Source organism: Hylobates moloch, unplaced genomic scaffold (genome assembly GCF_009828535.3).
Source record: "Hylobates moloch isolate HMO894 unplaced genomic scaffold, HMol_V3 SCAFFOLD_13, whole genome shotgun sequence".
Lineage (NCBI taxonomy): Eukaryota > Metazoa > Chordata > Mammalia > Primates > Hylobatidae > Hylobates > Hylobates moloch.
In genome coordinates, this window is record NW_026652288.1 from 104,680,663 (window position 1) to 104,703,691 (window position 23,029).

At 43.9% G+C, this 23,029-nt stretch overlaps 2 protein-coding genes across 4 annotated transcripts in view; one reads left to right on the forward strand and one right to left on the reverse strand.

Moving 5' to 3' along the window:
- Positions 1 to 2,715: 2,715 nt before the first annotated feature.
- WDR53 (WD repeat domain 53) lies at positions 2,716 to 17,746 on the reverse strand. Of its 2 annotated transcripts, XM_032171952.2 has the most exons (3): positions 17,596 to 17,700; positions 9,664 to 10,159; positions 2,716 to 3,346 (listed from the first exon to the last, which is right to left on the reverse strand). In XM_032171952.2, exons 2-3 carry the CDS (start codon positions 10,141 to 10,143, stop codon positions 2,750 to 2,752), a joined length of 1,077 nt encoding a protein of 358 aa, XP_032027843.1. In that variant the 5' UTR covers positions 10,144 to 10,159; positions 17,596 to 17,700; the 3' UTR covers positions 2,716 to 2,749. The 2 variants fall into 2 exon arrangements, with proteins under 2 accessions (XP_032027843.1, XP_032027844.1); XM_032171953.2 differs by lacking the exon at positions 9,664 to 10,159 and having other exon boundaries at positions 17,596 to 17,746.
- Positions 17,747 to 17,763: 17 nt separating this feature from the next.
- FBXO45 (F-box protein 45) overlaps positions 17,764 to 23,029 on the forward strand; it is a 31,076-nt gene continuing 25,810 nt past the window's right edge. For both annotated transcript variants that reach the window (XR_009209393.1, XM_032171955.2), the window contains exon 1: positions 17,764 to 18,385. Coding sequence is in view for 1 of the 2 variants with exons in the window: in XM_032171955.2 (XP_032027846.1) it covers positions 18,062 to 18,385 (324 nt within the window). In the remaining variant the exon portion in view is untranslated. The remainder of the gene's footprint in view (positions 18,386 to 23,029) is intronic.

A 23,029-nucleotide genomic window follows, 5' to 3' on the forward strand; every position in this document is an offset into this window, starting at 1 on the left:
TTTAGGTGTCTGTGAGTTCAGCATTGGTTAGGAGAATGTGTAGCCCTGATAGCTGGTGTTAAAAATAATCTGAAGAGGCCGGGTGTGGAGGCTCACGCCTGTAATCCCATCCCTTTGAGAGGCCGAGGTGGCGATCACCTGAGGTCAGGAGTTTGAGACCAGCCTGGGCAACATGGCAAAACTGAGTCTCTACTAAAAATACAAAAATTAGCTGGGTGTGGTGGCGGGTGCCTGTAATCCCAGCTACTCAAAAGGCTGAGGAAGGAGAATTGCTTGAACCTGGGAGGTGGAGGTTGCAGTGAGCAGAGATGATACTACTGCACTCCAGCCTGGGTGGCACAGCAAGACTTCATCTCAAAAAAATAAAAATAAATAAATAACAAATAAATAAAATAAAAATAACCTGAAGAACAAGCAAAGGGTTGGGTGTAGTTGTCAGGCAATCCTGCCACCAGTTCCCTTCAGGCTTTTTTTTCTACCCACATTTTAACTTTCTGGATCTCCTTTGATTCATTTAATGTCTTATGAATACTGTTCGTGTTGGCTGGGGAGCCTAGGACAGGCCACACAATATGCTCTGAAGTGAAAGAGGGTAGTCTTTGCCTTCAAGCGTCTTACACTCTAATAAAAATAGAAAAGCACATAGTTATCCCTCGGTACTCATGGGTTCCACACTCTGTGGAGTCAACCAACCATGGCTCACATGTATTCGGGAAAGAAAAAACAACAGAACTATACAATGATAAAAAATAATACAAATACAAAATACAGAATGCTATTTATATAGCATTTCCACTGTATTAGGGATTATAAGTAATCGAGATGATTTAACGTATATGGGAGGATGTGCATAGATTTGCAAAATATCATTATTTTCTTTAACATAATTCTTTAAGATTCATAAATTAATCAGATCTGCAAAGATCCTTCTGCCAAATGTTTATAAATTTACTTATAATTAAATATAAATATTAATATTATCAATATTATTTAAGTTACATAGCAATATCACAAATAATATTCAAAATTAATATTTTAAATTAAATAATTAAAACATATTTAATAGTAATATGTAACACAGGTTCCAGTGATTAGAACCCATTATATTTGGAGGATGTTTTTCAGCCTTCTACAGGTGGGGGACATTGAAAGCTTGCTTCCGAGGGGTGACCACTAGAGCTCCTATTTGTCACCTTGAGTGGCCACTTGACTATTAGAACTAAGCTATATTCAGAATGCTATCCTGGTTCTCTGTAAACTTAGGCTGGGGTGCTTCTTTTGCTTACCCTGCCAGCGTAGCCACCTCAGCAGTATGCACCTGACTATTCGTGGACTTCTCAGCTATGTGAGCCAATACATTCCTTTTTATTCTGTTAAGCCAATTTGAATTTGGTTTCTGTCACCTGCAACAGGAGTCCTGACTAAAACTGAACTTATGAAAAAGAGATCTCCACAAACAAGAATAATGGTAACCAATCAGATGATTTCTTTAAAGCTTTGAATATAGGCCAGGTACGGTAGCTCACACCTGTACTCCCAGCACTTTGGGAGGCTAAGACAGGAGGATCGCTTGAGGCCAGGAGTTTGAGACCAGTTTGGCCAACATAGCAAGGCTCCTCTCTATAAAAAAATTAAACTAAAATTAAAAAAACTTTAAATATAAGAGTAGGCAGTATGAGTGAAAGCTGAAAGAACATGCAGAGAAGGCACCAATCCAGGCCTCAATGAAAAGGAACCTAACTCTTGACACCCTATCTAGGCCTCTATTCTCTTTTCTATCTTCTGCTTAGTCAGAATTTCTGCTTATTAATAACTGCAATTTATTCTCACTCCACCAGCATCATGGCCTGGATTGCTGCATAATACCCTAAACTGATTTGACCCTGGAACCCTTATTGTTTTTTAGAAAACAGTGAAAGGTAATTGTCAGCAAAGCAATTTGGGCTTTACACAGAACAAGCAAGAATAGGTTTCCTCTTCCAACTTGGTAATGCTCCTCATGACGTCCTGGGATCAGAAATAACTAATGTTATTTATTTATTTATTTACAGACAGTCGCTCTGTCGCCTAGGCTAGAGTGCTGTGGTGTGATCTTGGCTCACTGCAACCTCTACCTTCTGGGTTCAAGCGATTCTCCCGTCTGTCTCCTGAGTAGCTTGGATTACAGGCATGTGACACCAGGCCCGGCAAATTTTTGTATTTTTAGTAGAGATGGGTTTTTGCCATGTTGGCCAGGCTGGTTTCTAACTGCTGACCTCAGATGATCTGCCCGCATCGGCCTCCCAAAGTGCTGGGATTACAGGTGTGAGCCACTGCGCCTGGACAGAAATAACTAATATGGTGACCGACTTGGACCAGGATGTGCGCCTCCCTACAGTAGGCAGCTTAGCAAGGTCCTTTCCAGACAAGTCATTGTGCCTGCAGTTTTCCTGGATCTTTAAGTTACTCAACATCTCTAAGTCTTAATTCCTGTGGCACTAAAATGGGGAAATCACTGCAATGATTCGGAACAAGAAATCAAATATACGTAAAATGGCTGGTACATGGTACATGATGAATATTCATTCTCTTCCTCCAAACTGTAATATATCACTTACTATGTAAGTATCCAATTGTCTTTTGTCCAAATATCTTAAAATTTGTACAGTAGAATAGTATGATTTTACATACAACAAACAGCTTAAAGAACCAGGACCTTTTTTTCATCTGAAAAAGTTTTGCCACAATTCTTCAAATGTTTTTATTGGATTTAAAGTTCATTTAAGGGGTATACAGATATACAACTAGTTTGATCAGCTACTAATATATTTTGGTGTCCCTTTATTTTTGTACCCAAAAGCCAGTTCACTTTTTCTCCATGTTCAATATTTAGCTTTGGTAAAATGTTGCCATGTTCTTCCTCATCTGTTACTGAAGCCTTAGTATTTCCACCCTGCTTGGTGCAAGTTCCTCTTTTAGGTTTCTTCCTGTGGGTACGTTTTGTAGGACTCTTCTGTTTTTTCTCAACTCCACTGTTTGCATCCCACAACATGATCTTCCCATCATTCCCTCCAGTAAGCAGCAAATAGGATTCCGGGAGAAAGCAGACCTGGGATACCCCTAAAGTGTGGCCCTTAAATCCCAGTTGCTGTTCACACTTAACTCCCATCACCCGAAAGATTCGAACCTTACCATCTTCTGCACCACAACTAAAAATATTACCACACGAAGCCACAGAGATAGAGTGGGCCAGCGCAGGGTTTAAGAGCTGACCAGGTGACTGCGGGCCTTCCATTTCTTCTGTTTCATCCTCCTGTAAATTTGTAATCCAGAGTGGTCGGGCTTTTTGAAGACTCCACAGCATCACCTTTACATCAGAAGAAATTACACAGTCATACAAAATGCTGGCCAATTTGCTCAACTATTACACAGCCATACAAAACGCTGGCCAATTTGCTCAACTATTACACAGCCATACAAAACGCTGGCCAATTTGCTCAACTATCGTGCTTATTCAGCTTCTAATAACATCGTTACAGCAGTCTGAGAATGGGCAGTAGTGCACGTTCTCAGCAGTATTAAAAAAATAATCAAATGCTGCCATAACGTGCCAGTGGAATGCTACCCCAGGACTAAAACTAGAGTGTGGTAAGGTAGAATTAAGGTAGAATTAAACAAGATCCTGAATAATTTTTGATTAATAAACCTCATTAAAGTGTAATTGTTAAGCAGCTGCCGGTTTCTAAAGGTTTTTCTGCTCTCATCTCTTCAGGTAAAACCAAAGATTATCAAATTTGCTAGTTTTAGTCTATGCTGGTTATAGGTAAAAAGGCCTATCAACTAAATAAACTCGATCTGGAATATCACTGAAATGATTTCCATCTGCAATGCCTTCCTTTCCTTTCACATTACCCAATTACCCATCCAAGGGGCTTAAGCCCAGTCCCGGTGCCTCCAAGAAGGCTTTCCTATTTCAGCCCGCTTCTCCTTCCTGTATCTAGTTTCTATTCTATTAATTGACATATTCTACTAGCTTATCAGTTTCTTGAGACTTACTTAGTCTTTGCTAACGCCTAGCACAATGGCCGGGAAAGAGGAGAAATTCCAAACGTGTCTGTTGATTAACATGACATCCTGGTGTGAATTTCATTTGGCTTTTCGTTGTTGTTTCCGACCTGGTTTTTTTTTTTTTTTTTTTTTTAAATAAGCTTTGTGAATGGGTTTTACATTATCATCTAGTGATTCGTTCTTTTCCTGTATCAACCATTTTGCAAAGAAAAATACTCTTAATACTTTCAAAGCAAACAGACAGCTTTATCATGTAGTTTAGCATCATCCCTGAATTATAACTCACAATTTTAACAGACACTGGAAAAAGCATGAGCTTGTTTAGACAGTGAAAAGCATAGATCTGAATTGGCAAGATTACCATTGCTGATGCTATTAAGAATCTGGTTTCCTATTCAAGGTAACTTCCCTTATGATTATTCTCAGTGGCCTATTTTCAAAAGCAGTGACATCTAGTAACACTCATATTCTGCTTCTCTTAGACGCAAATCTCTTTGAATTGGGTTTATAACATTACACTATGTGACTAACAATCACTGTTTGGGTGAAGTTAAAGTACTAACAAATTGAAATAAGTTAAAGTAAAATAAATATTAGAAAATATAACGCGAAGGAGTGCTGAAACTTGATATGAAAATAGTTTTTTTTTTTTTTTTTTTAAAATAGGGTCTCACTTTGTCACCCAGGCTAGAGTGCAGTGGCACGACCATGGTTCACTGCAGCCTTGACCTCTTGGGTTCAAGTGATCCTTCCACCTCAGCCTCCCAAGTAGATGAGACTACAGGAGCATGCTACCACACCCAGCTACTTTTTGTAGAGACGGGGTTTTTGCTATGTTGCCCAGGCTGGTCTCCAATTGCTGGGCTCAAGCGATCCACTCATCTCCACCTCCCAAAGTGATGGGATTACACACATCAGCCACAATGCCCCAAAACAGTTTCTATTAAAAAATCAAAACATGGCTGGGCGCGGTGGCTCACGCCTGTAATCCCAGCACTTTGGGAGGCCAAGGCGGGCGGATCACGAGTTCAGGAGATCGAGACCATCCTGGCTAACACAGTGAAACCCCATCTCTACTAAAAATACAAAAAATTAGCCGGGCATGGTGGTGGGCGCCTGTAGTCCCAGCCACTCAGGAGGCTGAGGCAGGAGAATGGCGTGAACCTGGGGGGCGGAGCTTGCAGTGAGCCGAGATCACGCCATTGCACTCCAGCCTGGGCAACAGAGTGAGACTCCGTCTTAAAAAAATATATATACATACACACACACACACACACACACACACACACACACACACACACAGACACACGGAAAATGGACATTCTAGAATCTGCTAGCTTCACTGTACTGGCAGATAGCCCCAGTTCTTTCTCATACAGCCCTTATGAATGGACTGTATTTTCTGTCCTCCAAAGACATTCAAATATGAACTGCACCCAGAGTCTTTCAGCAGCTGAAACACCTTTTGTATTTGACTTAAATCATCTAAATGTGTTAACAGCCATCCCAGATTCTACCAAGTCTAGAATCATTTCCAGGTATTGAGGATTCCAGACTGTTCCTGTCTGGACATTCCCTTTATGCTTCTTGACTTTTCCAAAATGCTAAAAACTCCGAGGTGTTTCACACTCAATTTCTCAATCAGCTGTTCAAGCAGTTATCATCCTAAGCAAGAGAGCTAGAGATACTGAAAGAAAAGAATGAAAGAGTTTGGGGCTTATGGTTCTGTAAAACATTGAAGGGAGAAAAGGTGGGGAACCAGCAAATGTTCAGAAGTGAATGTAATCATAACAAAGTGACCTTTCAAAACAAAATTCCCCTTTTACAAAAACGTTTGTTTCCACATAAAAGACTCATCTTCAAGATAAAGAGCCTCTTCAGGCCAGGTGCAGTGGCTCGTGCCTATAATCCCAGCACTTTGGGAGGCCAAAGCAGGACTGCTTGAGCCCAGGAGTTCGAGACCAGCCTGGGGAACACAGGGAGCCAGCCCTCCTCTCTACCAAAATAAAAAAAAAATTAGCTGGGTGTGGTGGCTTGTGCCTGTAGTCCCAGCTACGCAGGAGGATGAGGTGGGAGGCTCACTTGAGGGAGTGCGAGGCTGCGGTGAGCTGTAATTGTACCACTGCACTCCAGCCTGGATGACAAAGACCCTGTCTCAAAAACAAAAGAGACTTCTCCACCATCCTGGTCTGCAAGTGTCGCTATTTTGGTCTTAAAAATCCAGAAAGAACAAGAAACCTTTCAATCATTTGTTTTCAGATGCAGAAAGGGGCAGGGAAAGAAAATCAACATGTATGCTACAGAAATATGACAGTTTTAATTTTCTAAGTCTTTCAAGAAAAAAACTATAGTGGAATGGTATGTATACAGGTATTTATGTAATTTTTTTTCTTTTTCTTTGAGACAAGGTCTCACTCTGTCACCCAGGCTGGAGTGCAGTGGCACAATCTTGGCTCACCGTAACCTCAACCTCTAGGGCTCAAGCAATTCTCCCATCTGAGCCCCCCAAGTAGCTGGGACTACAGGCACTCACCACACACCTGGCTACTTTTTGTATCTTTTGTAGAGATGGGGTTTCGCTATGTTGCCCAAGCTGGTCACAAACTCCTGAACTCAAGCGATCCACCTGCCATGGCCTCCCAAAGTCCTGGGATTATAGGCATGAGCCACTGCGCCTGGCCTAATGTTATTCTTTACACCTCATATATATAAATATTACTTTGTACCTATTAAATAAAAAATTAAGCAGTCTCATGCGTCTTAATGAACCACACTTTGCTTTTAGGGTCCCTGCCTCTTTGAATGTGCTTTGCCTATTTTATTTTTTTGAGACAGGGTCTCACTTTGTCACCCAGGCTGGAGTGCAGTGGCGAGATCATGGCTCACTACAACCTCCACCTCCCTGGGCTCAGGTGATCCTCCCACGTCAACTTCCTAAGTAGCTGGGACCACAGGTGGATGCTAGCACACCTGGCTAATTTTTGTATTTTTTGTAGAGATAGGGTTTTGCCTTGTTGCCCAGGCTGGTCTCGAACTCCTGGGCTCAAGCAATCTGCCTGCCTTGGCCTCCTAAAGTGCTGGGATCCCAGGCATGAGCCCTCAGGCACGTAAGCTACCACGCCTGGCCCTGCCTAATTATTTAAACCCAAGTCAAAAGAAATAATTACATAATTACTGTTACATAAGAACAAAGATAGGTATGCTGAACATGGCAATCATTCAATTTCTGCCTTGAGATAAAATTTGTTTGCTCAGCGAGAAGTAACTCAAAATAGTCAGAACTCCCTTCCACTATTATTATGCCTACATTCTTGGGCTCCCCCATAGACTGGCTATCCTTAAAGTTTAGGATAATACTGGATGAGCAGGTTTTAGGAAGACAACTGTGGAAAAAATTATAGAGTTTCAAGTTCAGTTAAGGAAGTTATTTCTTAAAAGCATGGTTGTACGGCTGTTACATCACAACCCAGTATAGAAACAAATCTACCGCGAACCTTTAGCAATTTTACCAGGCAAATCAAAATAAGAAATTACCTGAGCCTCCCTTTTTCAAAATACTTGTTTCCTGGGCTGTTCACTATCAAGTGCCTGCCACTAAAACGTCTTACCTGGAACTGGGGGCAAGACAGTAAATTCTGAATGCCCATTCCTTATGTAATCTGAAAAGTACACATCACTTTTGCGTACCCAATTGTCTACTGCCATGCCTAGCGGTTAATGAGCCACTGATGGAAAACTGGTATAGCTGAAGGATGACAGAATGACTACTCAAAGACATGCTGTACAATCTGCCTACTTAAAACATATCCATCTGCTTGTATAGGTCTTTCTTCACAACCACAAGGGCAGATTATCACCACTAGGGTGGAAAATGTAGATTTATAAAGGGCTTGGTGAAAACCTAGGAGTGGAAAAGGAAGGTAGAGGTTGTAGGGTCACTATGCCCCATACATGTAGAGTGAGTCTCAACCCAGGCACTACAGATGTTTTTGGGGGGACAATTCTTTATTGTTTGGAGACTATCCCAGCACTGCAGGACACCCACTGATTCTGCCTACTGAATACTGGTAGCTTGCAGGAGAGGGGAACAGCATGGTGACAACAAGAACAGTCTCATCATTCTTCAGTTATGAGGGGTATGCAGGGTTGGGGAGGGAGAGGTAAAGACCACTAGTCAAGAGGGTGGAAGTCAAAACTTCTGATGCTATTAAAAAGAACATGGAATCTTAGAAGATACTGTATGTAACTGGGAACAGAGATTAAATGCCTAAACAGTGCTGGACACACAGGTCATTCACAATGGTTCTCTCTCTAGAAGCCACCTGACCCCAAACCAAGAAACTTTTCTGTGACATTATTGATGATACTCTGCTTGAATACCTGTCATCCTAGACAAAAAACATAGCCTTTGGAGCCAGAGAGATTGAGGTTTGAATCCCAGTCAGGTGGCTATGTAGATACTTAATGTGAATTTCAGTTTCTTTATAAAAAAAAAAAATAAAATAACTAGGAGGGTGTGATTAGAATTAAAACTAATATAAACAAAGCATTGACAAGAACTAAGTGCTCAACAGACAGAAATCATGATGACTCTCACTCCAGTGATGAGATTTACTCTCTCAAGAGGAAGCACATCCTGCCATGGGAACGTTCAAGCTATTTGAAAATGTTTACATTAAGCCCAAATCAGCTTTCCCATGACTTCCCTTATGAAGACCAGCATATTCCGTTTTTTCCCCTCATGAAAACTAAGAATTAAACGCCTCCAGTTCTCTACATAATGGGTTTCTAGATACATCTACTCTCCTGATGGACTTCCTCTGTATTTGGGCAATTTGTGATGCTCCTTTCTTTTTTCTTTCTTTTTTTTTTTTTTGAGACACAGTCTCACTCTGTTGCCTAGGCAGGAGTGCAGTGGCGTGATCTTGGCTCACTGCAACCTCCGCCTCCTGGGTTCAAGTGATTCTGCTGCCTCGGGCTCCCAAGTAGCTGGGACTGCAGATGCCCGCCACCACACCTGGCTAATTTTTGTATTTCTAGTAGAGACAGGGTTTCACCATGTTGGCCAGGCTGGTCTTGAACTCGTGACCTCAAGTGATCTGCCCACCTCGGCCTCCCAAAGTGCTGGGATTACAGGCGTGAGCCACCGCGCCCAGCTGTGATGCTCCTTTCAAAACTCAGCATTGAATACAGTGCTCTGATCCTGATCACCAATACACACTATTTCAGTTAATGTACCCCAGAACTTTAAAGTGAAAACGGATCCCTCTAACTTTTTGTTTAAACAGAGTTTATAGAGAATGGGTGGACCAACTCTGCCTTTAGTACTCACTGTTTGTTTAAACAGATGTTTACAATCAAATATTTGAATTTTCAGGTTTTAGGAATATCTTACAGTACAGAGAAAGGAAGAGTAAAGGATTAATGATTACTTTGTGAATAAATTCTATTAGGTTTTATCAGACTAGCATTAAATGTAGAAATAAGGCTTATCATTCATAAATGGGTATGTTAGTAGAAAACAGAAAAGCAAAGATATTTCGTGTGACCAATAATTTGATTCTGTTAGCAAATCCCACTTATGAATTACCCAAGTACTCTGTGCAAAAGCATCACCTGCATATCCAGTCCACATGACACCAGGCTCTGAGGCCTCTGAGGCCGAAAAGCCACCGAGGAGCAGATATTGGAATGTCTCTTCAAGGATCTGATAACTTTCTTGTTTTCCAAGTCTAGGATTTTGATTGCCCCAGAGTCGTCAGCAGAAGCCAGCAGGTTTTCCGTTTGATTCAATGAAAGACAATTGATTTCTTCTTCATTCACATGAAAATGGTCCAAGGAATCTTTGAGGGACCTGACATCCAGTACACTAATGGTTTCTCCATGTGAGGCATACAGCTTCGTGGGGCAGGAGGGAGAAAATAAGACACTGGTAACATCCTCAGCCCCTTGGAACCGCGTGTGTCCTAATGGAGTTCCATCTTCACCCCAAGCCGTGAGATCTCCACCCTCTGCTCCAGAAGCCAGCAGCCCTTCTTTACTTGCATTCAGGCAGAGGACAGGAGAAGAATGCCCACCCATCCACTTGACTGCCATAATGGTCCCGGAGACTCTGTGAAGTGGGGGAAACAACTGTAATCTCATGTTTTATACATTGACTTGATGGGAGGAGACAGATGTAATAAACAATATTTCATTTAAATGTTTTAAAAAGACATCTTAAAAAAACTCAATTAAAAAAAAAAGACACTTAAAGATCACGTCTCCAAAAGCCTAGATGAACACAGGGTTGTATCCTGGCTGGCAAATGCTTCAGTGGGCTTCTTTTGCCATCAGAGATCTAGGTAAGGCTGGTGCTCCAGTCTTTCATATGGAACCCACAGAAGAATAAACACTAAATATTTTAAATTAAGAAAAATTATTTTAAAGAGAGGGCTGCAAAATCATCAGGTTATACCTCTTATCTGAATAATGTTTTAGATGGTGAGCTCTGTAGCTAGGCTCTCCAGGTTTGTAGTAGCTAGGTGACTGGGCAATTACTGAAACTCTCTGTCACTCACTTTTCTTCTCTATAAAATGAGGATAATAATAACAACACTCATTTCATAGGATCATAATACATGTAAATCACACATAATAGTGCCTGATACATAATGAATCCTCAACAAGTATTGCTATTGTTACTTTTTCAATTTTTATTAGGCTGGTGCAAAGTGGCATCACATATACTGCACCAGTACTCTCAAAGTGTGGTCCCCAAACTAGCAGCATCAGCATCACCCAGGAACTTGTCAGAAATGCACATTGCCAGACCCAACCCTAGATGTATTGAATCTGAAACTGGGGGTGAGACCAAGCAGTGTGTTTTTGTTGTTGTTGTTTTGTTTTGTTTTCTGAGATGGAGTCTCGCTGCTGTTGGCCCGGGCTGGAGTGCAGTGGATGATCGCGGCTCACTGCAACCTCCGCCTCCTGGGTTCCAGCAATTTTCCTGCCTCAGCCTCCCGAGTAGCTGAGATAACAGGCACCCGGCACCATGCCTGGCTAATTTTTGTATTTTTAGTAGAGACGGGGTTTCACCATGTTGGCCAGGCTGGTCTCGAACTCCTGACCTCAGGTGATCCACCCGCCTCGGCCTCCCAAAGTGCTGGGATTATAAGTGTGAGCCACCACGCCCAGCCGCAGTGTGTTTTAGTAAGTCCTCCAGGTGATCCTGATGTACAGTGGAATTGAAGAATCTGTATTAAACTAATAACCACCTGGGGAACTGGTGAAAATGGCAGGCTCTTGGTCTCCCCACCAGACACTTACTCAGTAGGTTATCTAATTTTATCTCAAAACAACCCTTTTGATTTTTTGAGAGGTCTCGTCTGTCGCCAGGTGAGTGCAGTGGGCAATCTCGGTCATGCAAGTCCGCCTCCGGTTCAAGCCTTTCCTGCCATTTTTTATTTATTTATTTTTTTTTTTTTGAGACAGAGTCTCGCTCTGTCGCCCAGGCTGGAGTGCAGTGGCGCAATCTCGGCTCACTGCAAGCTCCGCCTCCCGGGTTCACGCCATTCTCCTGCCTCAGCCTCCGAATAGCTGGGACTACAGGCGCCCGCCACCGCACCCGGCTAATTTTTTTGTATTTTTTAGTAGAGACGGGGTTTCACCGTGGTCTCGATCTCCTGACCTCGTGATCCGCCCGCCTCGGCCTCCCAAAGTGCTGGGATTACAAGCGTGAGCCACCGCGCCCGGCTTTTTGATTGGTATTATTCCATTTTAGGGATAATAAAACTGAGTCTCAGAAATGTTAAATAATTTTCCCGAGGTCACATGACTCTTAGGATTTGTAAGGGATCCCAAATGTTTTGTTTTTGTTTTGAGACAGGGTTTTGCTCTGTCACCCAGGCTGCAGTGCAGTGGCACAATCGTGGCTCACTGCAGCCTTGACCTCCCAGGCCCAAGCAATCCTCCCACCTCAGTCTCCTGAGTAGCTCAGACCACTTATGTCACCACCATGCCTGGATAATTTTTATTTTATTAAATTTTTTTTTGCAAGTCGGGGTCTCCCTATGTTGCCCAGGCTCCAAATATTTAAATAATGAAGGTCCTTTTCTAACAACTCCACCTGACAACAGTTTTGTTATTATTCTTTGAAGAAACAGAAAATGACCAAAAGTTACTAGTAAGTCATCAGTGCTTGAAAATGTACTCACATATCTTTAATCATATTATCATCTACCTGCACTTACACAACAGTGCAAAATTTAGATTTCTCACCCTCTAGGAATCCCAGATATACACACACCGGAAATGCCACATAATACCAGCCTGCCTTGCCTGCCTGCTGGTCAAGGCAAAAAGGAAATCAGGGCAATTTATACAACTCTAATCTTGGTCAAGACAAAAGGAAGCAAACAAATCTACCTGGACAAATTTAATTTTTCATTTCGTAAGCGAAAGGAGAGCTTACCCGAGTGCCAGCCCCCAGAGCTGTTGTGCTGTTTTCAGATAAGATATTTGAATTTAGCCCAGTAGTACAGAGATAAAATCATTTAAAATAATCTGGCAATCTGCCCAAAGTTTCCATTCCCAACACAAAGTTTTTTGTTTTTTTTTTTCTTTTGAGACGGAGTCTTGCTCTGTCGCCCAGGTTGGAGTGCAATGGCACAATCTCAGCTCTCTGCAACCTCTGCCTCCTATGTTTAAGCGATTCTCCTGCCTCAGCCTCCCAAGTAGCTGAGATTATAGACGCCTGCCACCACGCCAGGCTAACTTTTCCATTTTTAGTAGAGACAGGGTTTCACCATGTTGGCCAGGCTGGTCTTGAACTTCTGACCTTAAGTGATCCACCCACTTCAGCCTCTCAAAGTGCTAGGATTATAGGCGTAAGCCACCGCACCCAGCCTCCTCCTACTTTTAGTCACACATACGATCACTAATTAGACTGCAAAAAAATCACTGATCTATTAGTAATCAAGGTAACAGAAACATGATCACAAAATCAAATATAGAAATGTTCATAAAAATAACAAAATAAAAAAACAAAATTAAACTTTTGTTTTCAAGCAGAAGCACTCAACCAATATACAGAGGAAACTAACTGGAGACTGAAGCAATAACATTTAAAGGAGAGAACTGGAGAGGAAATGACTCAGAGGGAGGTAAAAACAGGGAGCCCTGGTGGTTTGACTTTTGCTGACAAGTACTGAAACAGCAGCAGGTAAATATGCCGTAATGAAGACTGTTGCCAAAAGTTCCAGATAAACCAAGATTTTAAACGAAAGGCACTGATAGTATTTAGGCTTAGGAACTGTAATACTGACTTATCTCATAATAAAGATGCTATCCTACAAATTTGAATTGAGTATTGAAAAGTCAATCAAAGTTACAAATAATTTTAACGATTTCAATTTTTTTTTTTTTCTTTTCTGTTTGTTTTTTTTTGAGACAGGGTCTTGCTCTGTCATGCAGGCCTTGACCTCCAGGCTCAAGTGATCCTCCCGCCTTAGCCTCCTGAGTAGCTGGGACTACAGGCTCTCACCACCAAACCCACCTGATTTTTTATATTTTTTTTTGTAGAGATGAGGTTTCCCCACATTCCCCAGGCTGTTCTTGAACTCCTGGGCTTAAGCGATCCTCCTGTCTCAGCCTCTCAAAGTGCTGGCATCACAGGCATGAGCCACTGCACCCAGCCAATGCTTTCAAATCTTTAGAATGTCGATCACTTTTTTGCCAAGTTATAGTTTTAATTTTGCTATGATGAATCAACTTTGAAGTCAGGAAGTCTGTACTCTAGAGCATTAAGATTTGCTGATATTTGTGTGCATACAGGTTTTGGATCCCAGCTAGGATTTTAGGTTTTCTCTGAAACAAGAATGAGGCAGGGTTTCTAGTGCTCCTGTTTCTCCATTACAAACTACCCACAGGAGAGCCAAATAAATGTTGACTGACAGACAAAAGTTTCAACAGGTTTTCTTCCTAATTTAATTCTTTTCTAGAAAAGATTAACTCAATCTTCAAGGTTCGTTCATTCGGTTAAGTTTTACTCCAAAGGGTGAGAAGACAGGCAATAAATGAATTTTGTCCTTAAAGGGATCATTATAAAGACTACAGTTCCTATAAATTTTTCCACAATGGAACCAGTAGTAACTCTTGTTCTATTAGTCTCACAAGACCCCAAGAACAGTTCTATCTTATTAAACTCTACACACTAAACTCCTACTCTCTAAATCACATAGATAATATTTACTGATCATTTATCTAGTCACAAAAATAAAAATAAATGTTACTGGGAATGTTAAAAAAAAAAAAAGGTGGGGGCGGGGGGAGGTTGGGCATGGTGGCTCACGCCTGCAATCCTAGCACTTTGGGAGGCTGAGGCGGGTGGATCAATTGAGGTCAGGAGTTCAAGACCAGCCTGGCCAAGATGGAGAAACCCTGTCTCTACTAAAAATACAAAAATTAGCAGGGCGTGGTGGTACGTGCCTGTAATCCCAGCTACTCGGGAGGCTGAGGGCTTGAACCTGGGAGGTGGAGGTTGCAGTGATGAGCTGAGATTGTGCCACTGCACTCCAGCCTGGACGAGAGTGGGGCGGCGGGGGGCCGGGGCGGCTGGGAGTTTGGAAAGCCCCAGAAACAGAAATCCATACACTCTGAGGCTATTAATTTTAGTCAATCAAGATTTATTATGCAAACTATTGATCAGTGATTCAACTAGAGCCTCCAAAATTGTTTACTTAGTCTATAAAATTAAAATGATTTGTTATTATTTGAAACACACCAAAGAACACTATCAAAAAGTTAATCAGATTGCTGTGATAGAAGGGTAGTGGGAAAAAATGTAATTAAAGTTGGGTTAAATCAAAACAATTTTTCAGAAATGAGTTGGCAAGCCACTGTTTCTTGCTTTTCTATGACTGCAACTGGAAAGCCTGGCAGAAAGAGGTGAAGTGTCACCATCCCCACATTCACGTATCAAGTCAACAAGCTTCTCTTTTCCTACGGAGTTGCCTAAAGCGTTAAGCACAGCAGTTAATCATATCCTACTGTAAATTACTTTAATTAGATAATAGATCACTTCCTTCTAATACCTGATGAAATCACACAGAGTGGGTAAGGGAAAGGTGAGTTTTTTCTTGGTTGTGTTTTTTTTTTTTTTTTGAGACAGGGTCTCCCTCTGTTACCTATACTGGAGTGTAGTGGCCCAATCTCTGCTCACTGCAACTTCCACCTTCTGGGCTCAAGTAATCCTCCTACCTCAGTCTCCCAAGTAGCTGGGATTACATGCATGCACCACCACGCCCAGCTAATTATCGTATTTTTTGTAGAGACAGGATTTCACCATGTTGCCCAAACTGGTCTAACTCCTGAGCTCAAGCAATCCGCCCACCTTGGCCTCCCAAAGTGCTGGGATTACAGGCATGAGCCACTGTGCCCTGCCAGGCGAGTTATTTTGAGAGCATTTTTTCTTTCTTTTTTTTTTTTTTTGAGACAGTTTCGCTCTCGTTGCCCAGGCTGGAGTGCAATGGTGCAATCTCGGCTCACTGCAACCTCCGCCTCCCAGGTTCAAGCGATTCTTGTGCCTCAGCCTCCTGAGTAGCTGGGATTACAGGTGCGTGCCACCACGCCTGGCTAATTTTTGTATTTTTAGTAGAGACAGGGTTTCACCATGTTGGCCAGGCTGGTCTCGAACTCCTGACCTCAGGTGATCCACCCGCCTCGGCCTCCCAAAGTGCTGGGATTACTGGCATGAGCCACGGGCACCCAGCCGAGGGCATTTTTTAAAAGGGTGAAGTGCCGCAGTTCTCATCAGCCAGAGCACAGAATGAGAGTACTTAACATGAGGAAGGGGCTTGGTGGGGTGGGTGATGAGCAGGTGAAAGATTTGTAAAAAAGAAAAGGAGGGGTTGAGAAGGGTAATCTTTTACTTTGAAATTCTACCTGGGGCACTTAGGAGATGGTCTACCGTTGAAAGTCACCTCAGCGGCTGGACTAGATTAGTACCAGAATAACAACGTCGGATGCTTCAAAGGCTCTACCTCGGCTGTACTGTGACACGATAAAGGCCAGTCTTTAAAAACTGAATGATCTCTACTTTAAACACTCTGCACCAGTCATACCACCACCGTCCCGTTCAAGTGTCTGTGCCTTTAAGGCTGTTCATTCTGTCTAGTTCATGATCCCTTTCTCAGATGGATCAACTCTGCTTATCCTTGAAGACTTCAAAGAAATTAGTGAGAGACAGTCACCATCACCAGAGTCAGCATAGGTCAACTTTTCTTTACAGGCTTGGGGTTTCTAAAGTTGGACTGGATGTGGAGGAGCTGGATAGCAACCAAAATGATTGAAGGGTTGTGGCGCTGGCATCGGTAAGAATGAAAAGAATTAGGGTTACTGGACTTGGTGAAAAAGACATAGGAGGAGAAGGGACAGGCAAGTAATAATCAAACACCATGAATCAGAAGGGCAGGGAAGGCAGCCGCCGTTCTTTTGCTTTTACTAGAGACTAAGGAATGGATTATGCATAGCAAGAAGCTTCAGAAAAGATTTCTTAGTACGTAAAGGTTCCAAGGCATTGGAGTTGACTAAGGGAGTCTGTGAACCCTATTATTTTAATTACTTAGCTCTTGGAGTTGTTTTGAGAATTACGTATATAAAAATCTGCGTAAATGACGTAGTATATAGTGCCTGGTTCACACTGTGGCTCAAATGATGGTTATTCTTCTTCTCTTACTAAGCATTCTTTAAAGGCTGTCGGAAAACTTTTGGGGCCACCTAGGAAATCGTAGTCTAATAAAATAATGCTGAAATTCTTTTGTGTGTGTGTGTGTGTGTGAGGTAGGGGCTCACTCTGTCGCCCAGGCTGGAGCACAGCAGTGCGATTACGGTTCACCGCAGCCTCGACCTCCCGGGCTCAGCCTCCCAAGTAGCTAGGACCAGAGGCGCACGCCACCACTCTCGGCTAATTTTTCTATTTTTTGTAGCGACGCGGTCTCGCAATGCTGCCCAAGCTGGGATGCTGAAATTCTTCCCCTTCTAAGAATCCATCTATAATTATAGCCTCCACGTCATTCTCCCTATTGGAACGTTTAATTGGCTAAAACTACATTGCCTTCATCTGCTTACTAAACGCTGGATCCAGTAAAGACCACATCTTGTCCAAAAGACGGCAGCACTTAATTAGCACTCAAATGGCACTTGAAGGTTTGGGCGCGGGGGTGTTCAGTCGCAGCCACCTTACTTTCCGAAGGCACACAGGGACAGACGTTCGGCTAAGTGCCGATATTTAGGGAGAACGAGAGGGCCTGGCCAGGTAAAGACGGCCTCCGCTGCCCAAGCTACACAAAAGGGTGGGGGAGCTAGGAACTGGCAAGCAAGGAAAGAAAAGTTTCATGCGTTGAGTTGGAGTCTGAAGCAAGGACCTAACGGACACAGGGAAATGTCACAGGAAAGGGAGCCCAGGAAAGCAGACGCGGAGCCGCCAGGCCAGAAAGAGGAAAAAACAATGGAAAACAGCATCGAAGTCACCGGAAAGCAGCATCTAAGCCACCGGCGCCAGCCTCATACCTGTGCTTCCCGCTCCCTTCCTCGGCGCCTAGTGATGACCTCACCCGCCGGCTCCCAATCCCGTCGAGCGTAAGGCGTGAAGCGGCGCAGCCAAACAGTCACATCCGGGGCCGAGAGGAACCGCGAACGAGCTGGGCGTGCGCCCTTGCTTCGTGCCCTCAACCCGCATGGCGGAGCCGCTGGCGCGCCGCGGAGAGGCCGGGCGAGTCGGGCGGTTTCGGCGCCCGCGCTGAGCCGCGGGGGAGGGGCGGAGGACGCCCGGGCAGCCGGTGCGTCTGCCCTCAGTGAGGCGGGGCGCGCGGCGGACGCCCCCGGGCAGGGGCGGGAGTGGTGGAGGCGCCGGCGGTTGGCACTGAAAGGGGCGGTGAGCGAGCCGCTCCGGTCTCCGGGCGAGGCTTGGCCTTCCGAGCAGAGACGGCGGGAAGCGGCGGTGGCAGAGGCGGCCCTCGGGCCGGCTGGTGAGGCGATGGCGGCGCCGGCCCCGGCCCCGGGGGCTGGGGCAGCGTCGGGCGGCGCTGGCTGTAGCGGCGGCGGCGCGGGCGCGGGCGCGGGCTCGGGCTCTGGGGCCGCGGGGGCCGGGGGCCGGCTGCCCAGCCGGGTGCTGGAGTTGGTGTTCTCTTACCTGGAGCTGTCCGAGCTGCGGAGCTGCGCCCTGGTGTGCAAGCACTGGTACCGCTGCCTGCACGGCGATGAGAACAGCGAGGTGTGGCGGAGCCTGTGCGCCCGCAGCCTGGCAGAAGAGGCTCTGCGCACGGACATCCTCTGCAACCTGCCCAGCTACAAGGCCAAGGTGAGAGAGCCCCGGGCCACACCGCTGCCCCCAGTCCCGCTCCCCGGCGTCGTTCGCGGTGTTTCTCATCCAAGCTTCTGAGTCAGACGCCTCGCCTCACCAGCCCGCCTTTCCACGGCTCCAGTCAATACCTTCCTCACCTCCCCCCAACATAAAGATTCTCTTTTCTTTGGATCGAAGTTCTGCTCCTTAACCCATCCCACTTCCGTGATCCACTTTTCAAACAACTAGGTAGTTTGCATCACTCATTCAACTTCTGACAGTTTTCCCCGTTAAAGACAGACCGCCACTCTTGTACCTTTTAATGCCCTCGTCCTAATTTTCTCCCTGGCCTCCAAATAGACTTCATTATATTAAATAATCCCGGCTACCTTAGCATGGACTTAGTTTCTAAGTTTCTAGTTTGCTTTCACTCCACGTTTATCTCATCTTTTCCAAGCTCTGATTTTTAACCTTTTTTTTCATTATTTTCCCCCAAGTTCTCTTTAGTTCCCTCCACTGTATTTGAGGCTTACAAGTGAGTGTAGTCCTAGTCATCCTGCTCACTTACAAGATACATGCTTTTATAGAACATCCGCGGGCACCACCTAACATACTGCTTTTCTTACTGTTATTGGCTGTTTCCTTGCTAACTTTTTAATAGTTCCACATTGATGGTGTCTCTTTTTTTCTATTTGTCATCTAACGTGCTGATTACAGTTTTACTGCATCCTTCCTGCATATTCCGCCCGCCTTCATATACAAAATAAAAATGTCAAGGAACAAGTTGTGGTAGGGCTGAAAGGACTCTCAGGCCATATAAACAAAGGGTCTTGGCCTTGGGTTCAGTTGAATGGTTAACAGCTATTCAGTATAGCAGTCAACCAAGGTCATACATAAGAGAAGATAAAGTCTGATTGCAATGTATTAAACATAATAAATGCGTTAGTAACTAAAAGGATAACATCCCTTTTTTTTTTTTTTTTTTGAGACGGAGTGCAATGGCGTGATCTCGGCTCACCACAACCTCCCCCTTCTGGGTTCAAGCGATTGTCCTGCCTCAGCCTCCCGAGTAGCTGGGATTACAGGCATGCACCACCACGCCCGGCTAATTTTGTATTTTTAGTAGAGTTGGGGTTTCTCCATGTTGGTTAGGCTGGCCTTGAACTCCCGACCTCAGGTGATCCTCCCTCCTCGGCCTCCCAAAGTGCTGGGATTACAGGCGTGAGCCACTGCGCGATAACACACCTTTTTAATGCTAGCTTGCCAACAGGGGTCGGAGTAAGAAGTAAAAATTTTTTTTTCATGTGAAGCATGTAAAATTTATACTTATGTAATAAAACCGGTTTTAGTTATAGAAGATAGGGAACATTGCCATTAAATATGTCAACTATCAAGTTGTTTCTCTTTTCTTTTTTTTTTTTTTTTTTTTTGGAGACAGAGTCTTGCTCTGTCGCCCAGGCTGGAGTGCAGTGGTGCGATCTCCGCTCACTGCAACCTCCGCCTCCCGGGTTCACGCCATTCTCCTGCTTCAGCCTCCTGAGTAGCTGGGACTACAGGCGCCCTCCACCACGCCTGGCTAATTTTTTGTACTTTTAGTACAGACAGGGTTTCACCGTGTTAACCAGCATGGTCTCAATCTCCTGACCTCGTGATCCACCGCCTTGGCCTCCCAAAGTGCTGGGATTACAGGCGTGAGCACATGTGCCCGGCCTCAAGTTGTTTTTCTTTTTTTTTTGAGACGGGGCGCCTATCCCCAGGCTGGATCATGGCAATCGGCTCACTGCAACTCTGCCTCCGGTTCACCCTTCGTTGTAATTTTTATAGGTGAGTGCAGACGATTGCAATTTTGTCCTACTTTGATAAATGTGTCGGTTTCATAAATTTTATTTAGTTTTCATTTTTCCATAAAGTTTTATTGTTTTTGCTTATTTTAAGCTAGGAGTTTTTGTTGTTGTTTTTGAAACAGAGTCTCACTCTGTCGCCCAGGCTGGAATGCAGTGGCACAATCATAGCTCACTGCATCCTCGGCCTCCTGAGCTCAGGGGATCCTCCTTAGCTCAGCCTCCCGAGTAGCTGGAACTACAGTCATGTGCCACCACACTGGCTAATTTTTTATTTTATTTTATTTTTTTTTATTTTTTTTTTGAGACGGAGTCTCGCTCTGTCACCCAGGCTGGAGTGCAGTGGCGCAATCTCGGCTCACTGCAAGCTCCGCCTCCCGGGTTCACGCCATTCTCCTGCCTCAGCCTCTCTGAGTAGCTGGGACTACAGGCGCCCGCCACCGCGCCCGGCTAATTTTTTGTATTTTTAGTAGAGACGGGGTTTCACCGTGGTCTTGATCTCCTGACCTCGTGATCCACCCGCCTCGGCCTCCCAAAGTGCTGGGATTACAAGCGTGAGCCACCGCGCCCGGCCCTAATTTTTTATTTTTTACAGACACGGGGTCTCACCTTGTTGCCTAGGCTGGTCTCAAACTCCTGGGCTCAAGCGATCTTCTCGCCTCAGCCTCCCAAAGTGCTGGGGTTACAGGCATGAGCCACTGCACCCAGCCTAAATTAGGAGTTGTTGTTTTGATAATTGACTTGTAATAGAAATGTTTACACGATTCAAGATTCATATGATAATATGTAATAGATAATGTGTTCGTGTGAGTCAAGCTTCAATAGAAGCAAAATGATGTCAAGCAAAATGTTTTCCTTTCACCTTTGTCCCTCAGCTACCCAGTTCCTCTCCATGTATGCAACCTGTCTTACTTTTTCTTTTGTATCCTTCCATAGATATTTTAGGTTTCTGAGGTTTTTAATACTTTGCCTTTCTGCTATGTGCATTATAGATGTTGTAGACTTGTACCAATCACTGTTCATTCACACATTGTAGGACTTTTCTTGAATATTTTGAGGATAAAATATTAATTCAAAAGGAGTCAAATAGTCTAGTAGGAAAGTCAATCTAGTAGACGAGAGAAAAATGTATAGAAAGAACTGTGAATGTGTGGTAGAAATTGCTCCTTACTGTTACAGACATAAAAAAGTATACTAGAAGTTCAGTGAAAGGAGGAATTTACAAATTGAGTGGAGGATTGGAGAAGATTTGAGGTTGAGGTTATATTTGAGTGAATTTTAAAGATGAGGAGTTGAATATTTTAGGAAGAGGAAGTACTCTGAGCAGAAGCAGGACAAGAGGAAGGTAAAGGGTTTGTACAACATATATTTTTATTTAAAAAAACGAGTGCCAGGCACTATGCTCAGTTTTGCAGATGCAATGGCAAATAAAACAGACACAGACTCTTAATGGATGTCTTGCCTTATGGAGCTTACAGTCTAGCAGGGGAAATGGATATTAATCAAATAATCACACAGATGTAAAACCGCATCTGGTAAGTAGTATGAAGGAAAAATACCTAGTGGTCTGACTGTCAGTAGTGGAGGATTTAACCTAGGTGGAGAGGTGAGGGAAGGCTTTCTCAGAGGAAGTGATTCATGTACTGAGACCTGAAGGATGATAAGTAGGCCAAGGGGAGAGAGAACAGCCTTCCAGGAGGGAACCTTCTAAGTGTGAGGGACGGAAAATATGTCAATGTGGCTGGAGCACAGAGAGCAAAGGTGATGCTGGTTTGAGATAAGATGGAAGAAGTGGACTGGGACCAAAGTGTAGGGAAGCCATTTTGAGTTGTAAGCAAGAAGGATTTGAGGTGTGGGGATTGGCGATATGATTATTTTGCATTTTAAGAGATTATTTCTGACTTTAGTATGGAGAACTAAATTGTTGGTTGGAAGGGGACCTTAGAAATATGGTAGATCAATTAGGAAATAGGTAGTGGAGGAGATAGAAATGGACAGATTTAGTAAGTAAAATCTATAGAATTGGCAATACATTTGAAATAGGGATTAGGAAGAGGGAAGTGGTAAGGATGACTCCTAGTATTTGGCTCACATAATGTAGAGATCATTTGATCTAGATTTTTTTTTTTTGAGGTGAGGTCTTGATCTGTTGCCCTGGCTGGAGTGCAGTGGAATGATCATAGCTCACTGCAGCCTTGAACTCCTGGGCTCAAGTGATCCTCCCACTTCAGCCTTCTGTGTAGCTGGGACTACAGGCCTGTGCCACCATGCCCAGCTAATTTTTAATTTTTCTTTTGTAGAGATGTGGTCTCATTACATTGCCCAGGCTGGTGGGCTAGGTTTTGAAGAAATGGCAGTGAGTTCAGTTCTGGGAGAGCAGCATTTACAGTATTTTTGAGACAGAGATTTCAAATAGGCAGCTGTTGGAGGTTGGAGCTTAGAGGAGAGATCTGCGCTAAAGATATAAAATAATATAGTTAGACTGAATGAAAGGAAGTAGTGGGAAATATTATAAAGCTATATTATGGGACTAGATATATCATGGAGGGCTTTGAAATAATAGCCTTCAGTCTATAGTTCGGGTTTTGTACTACAATTGTAAACCATAGAAATGTGAACAGCAGAGTGACAAAGGCTGTACTTTAAAAAGACTAGGCCATAGATGAGTTGGAGAGGGCAGGGGTTAGTGCCTATACCAGAGATACTTAAGACCGGAACAGGTACGTCGAGCGAAGGAGATGGCTGGAGAGCTGTCGTCGAAAACGATATACATAGGTAGACAGCTGACTGGGTGAATGGGATGAGGAAGATGGAGGTGTCA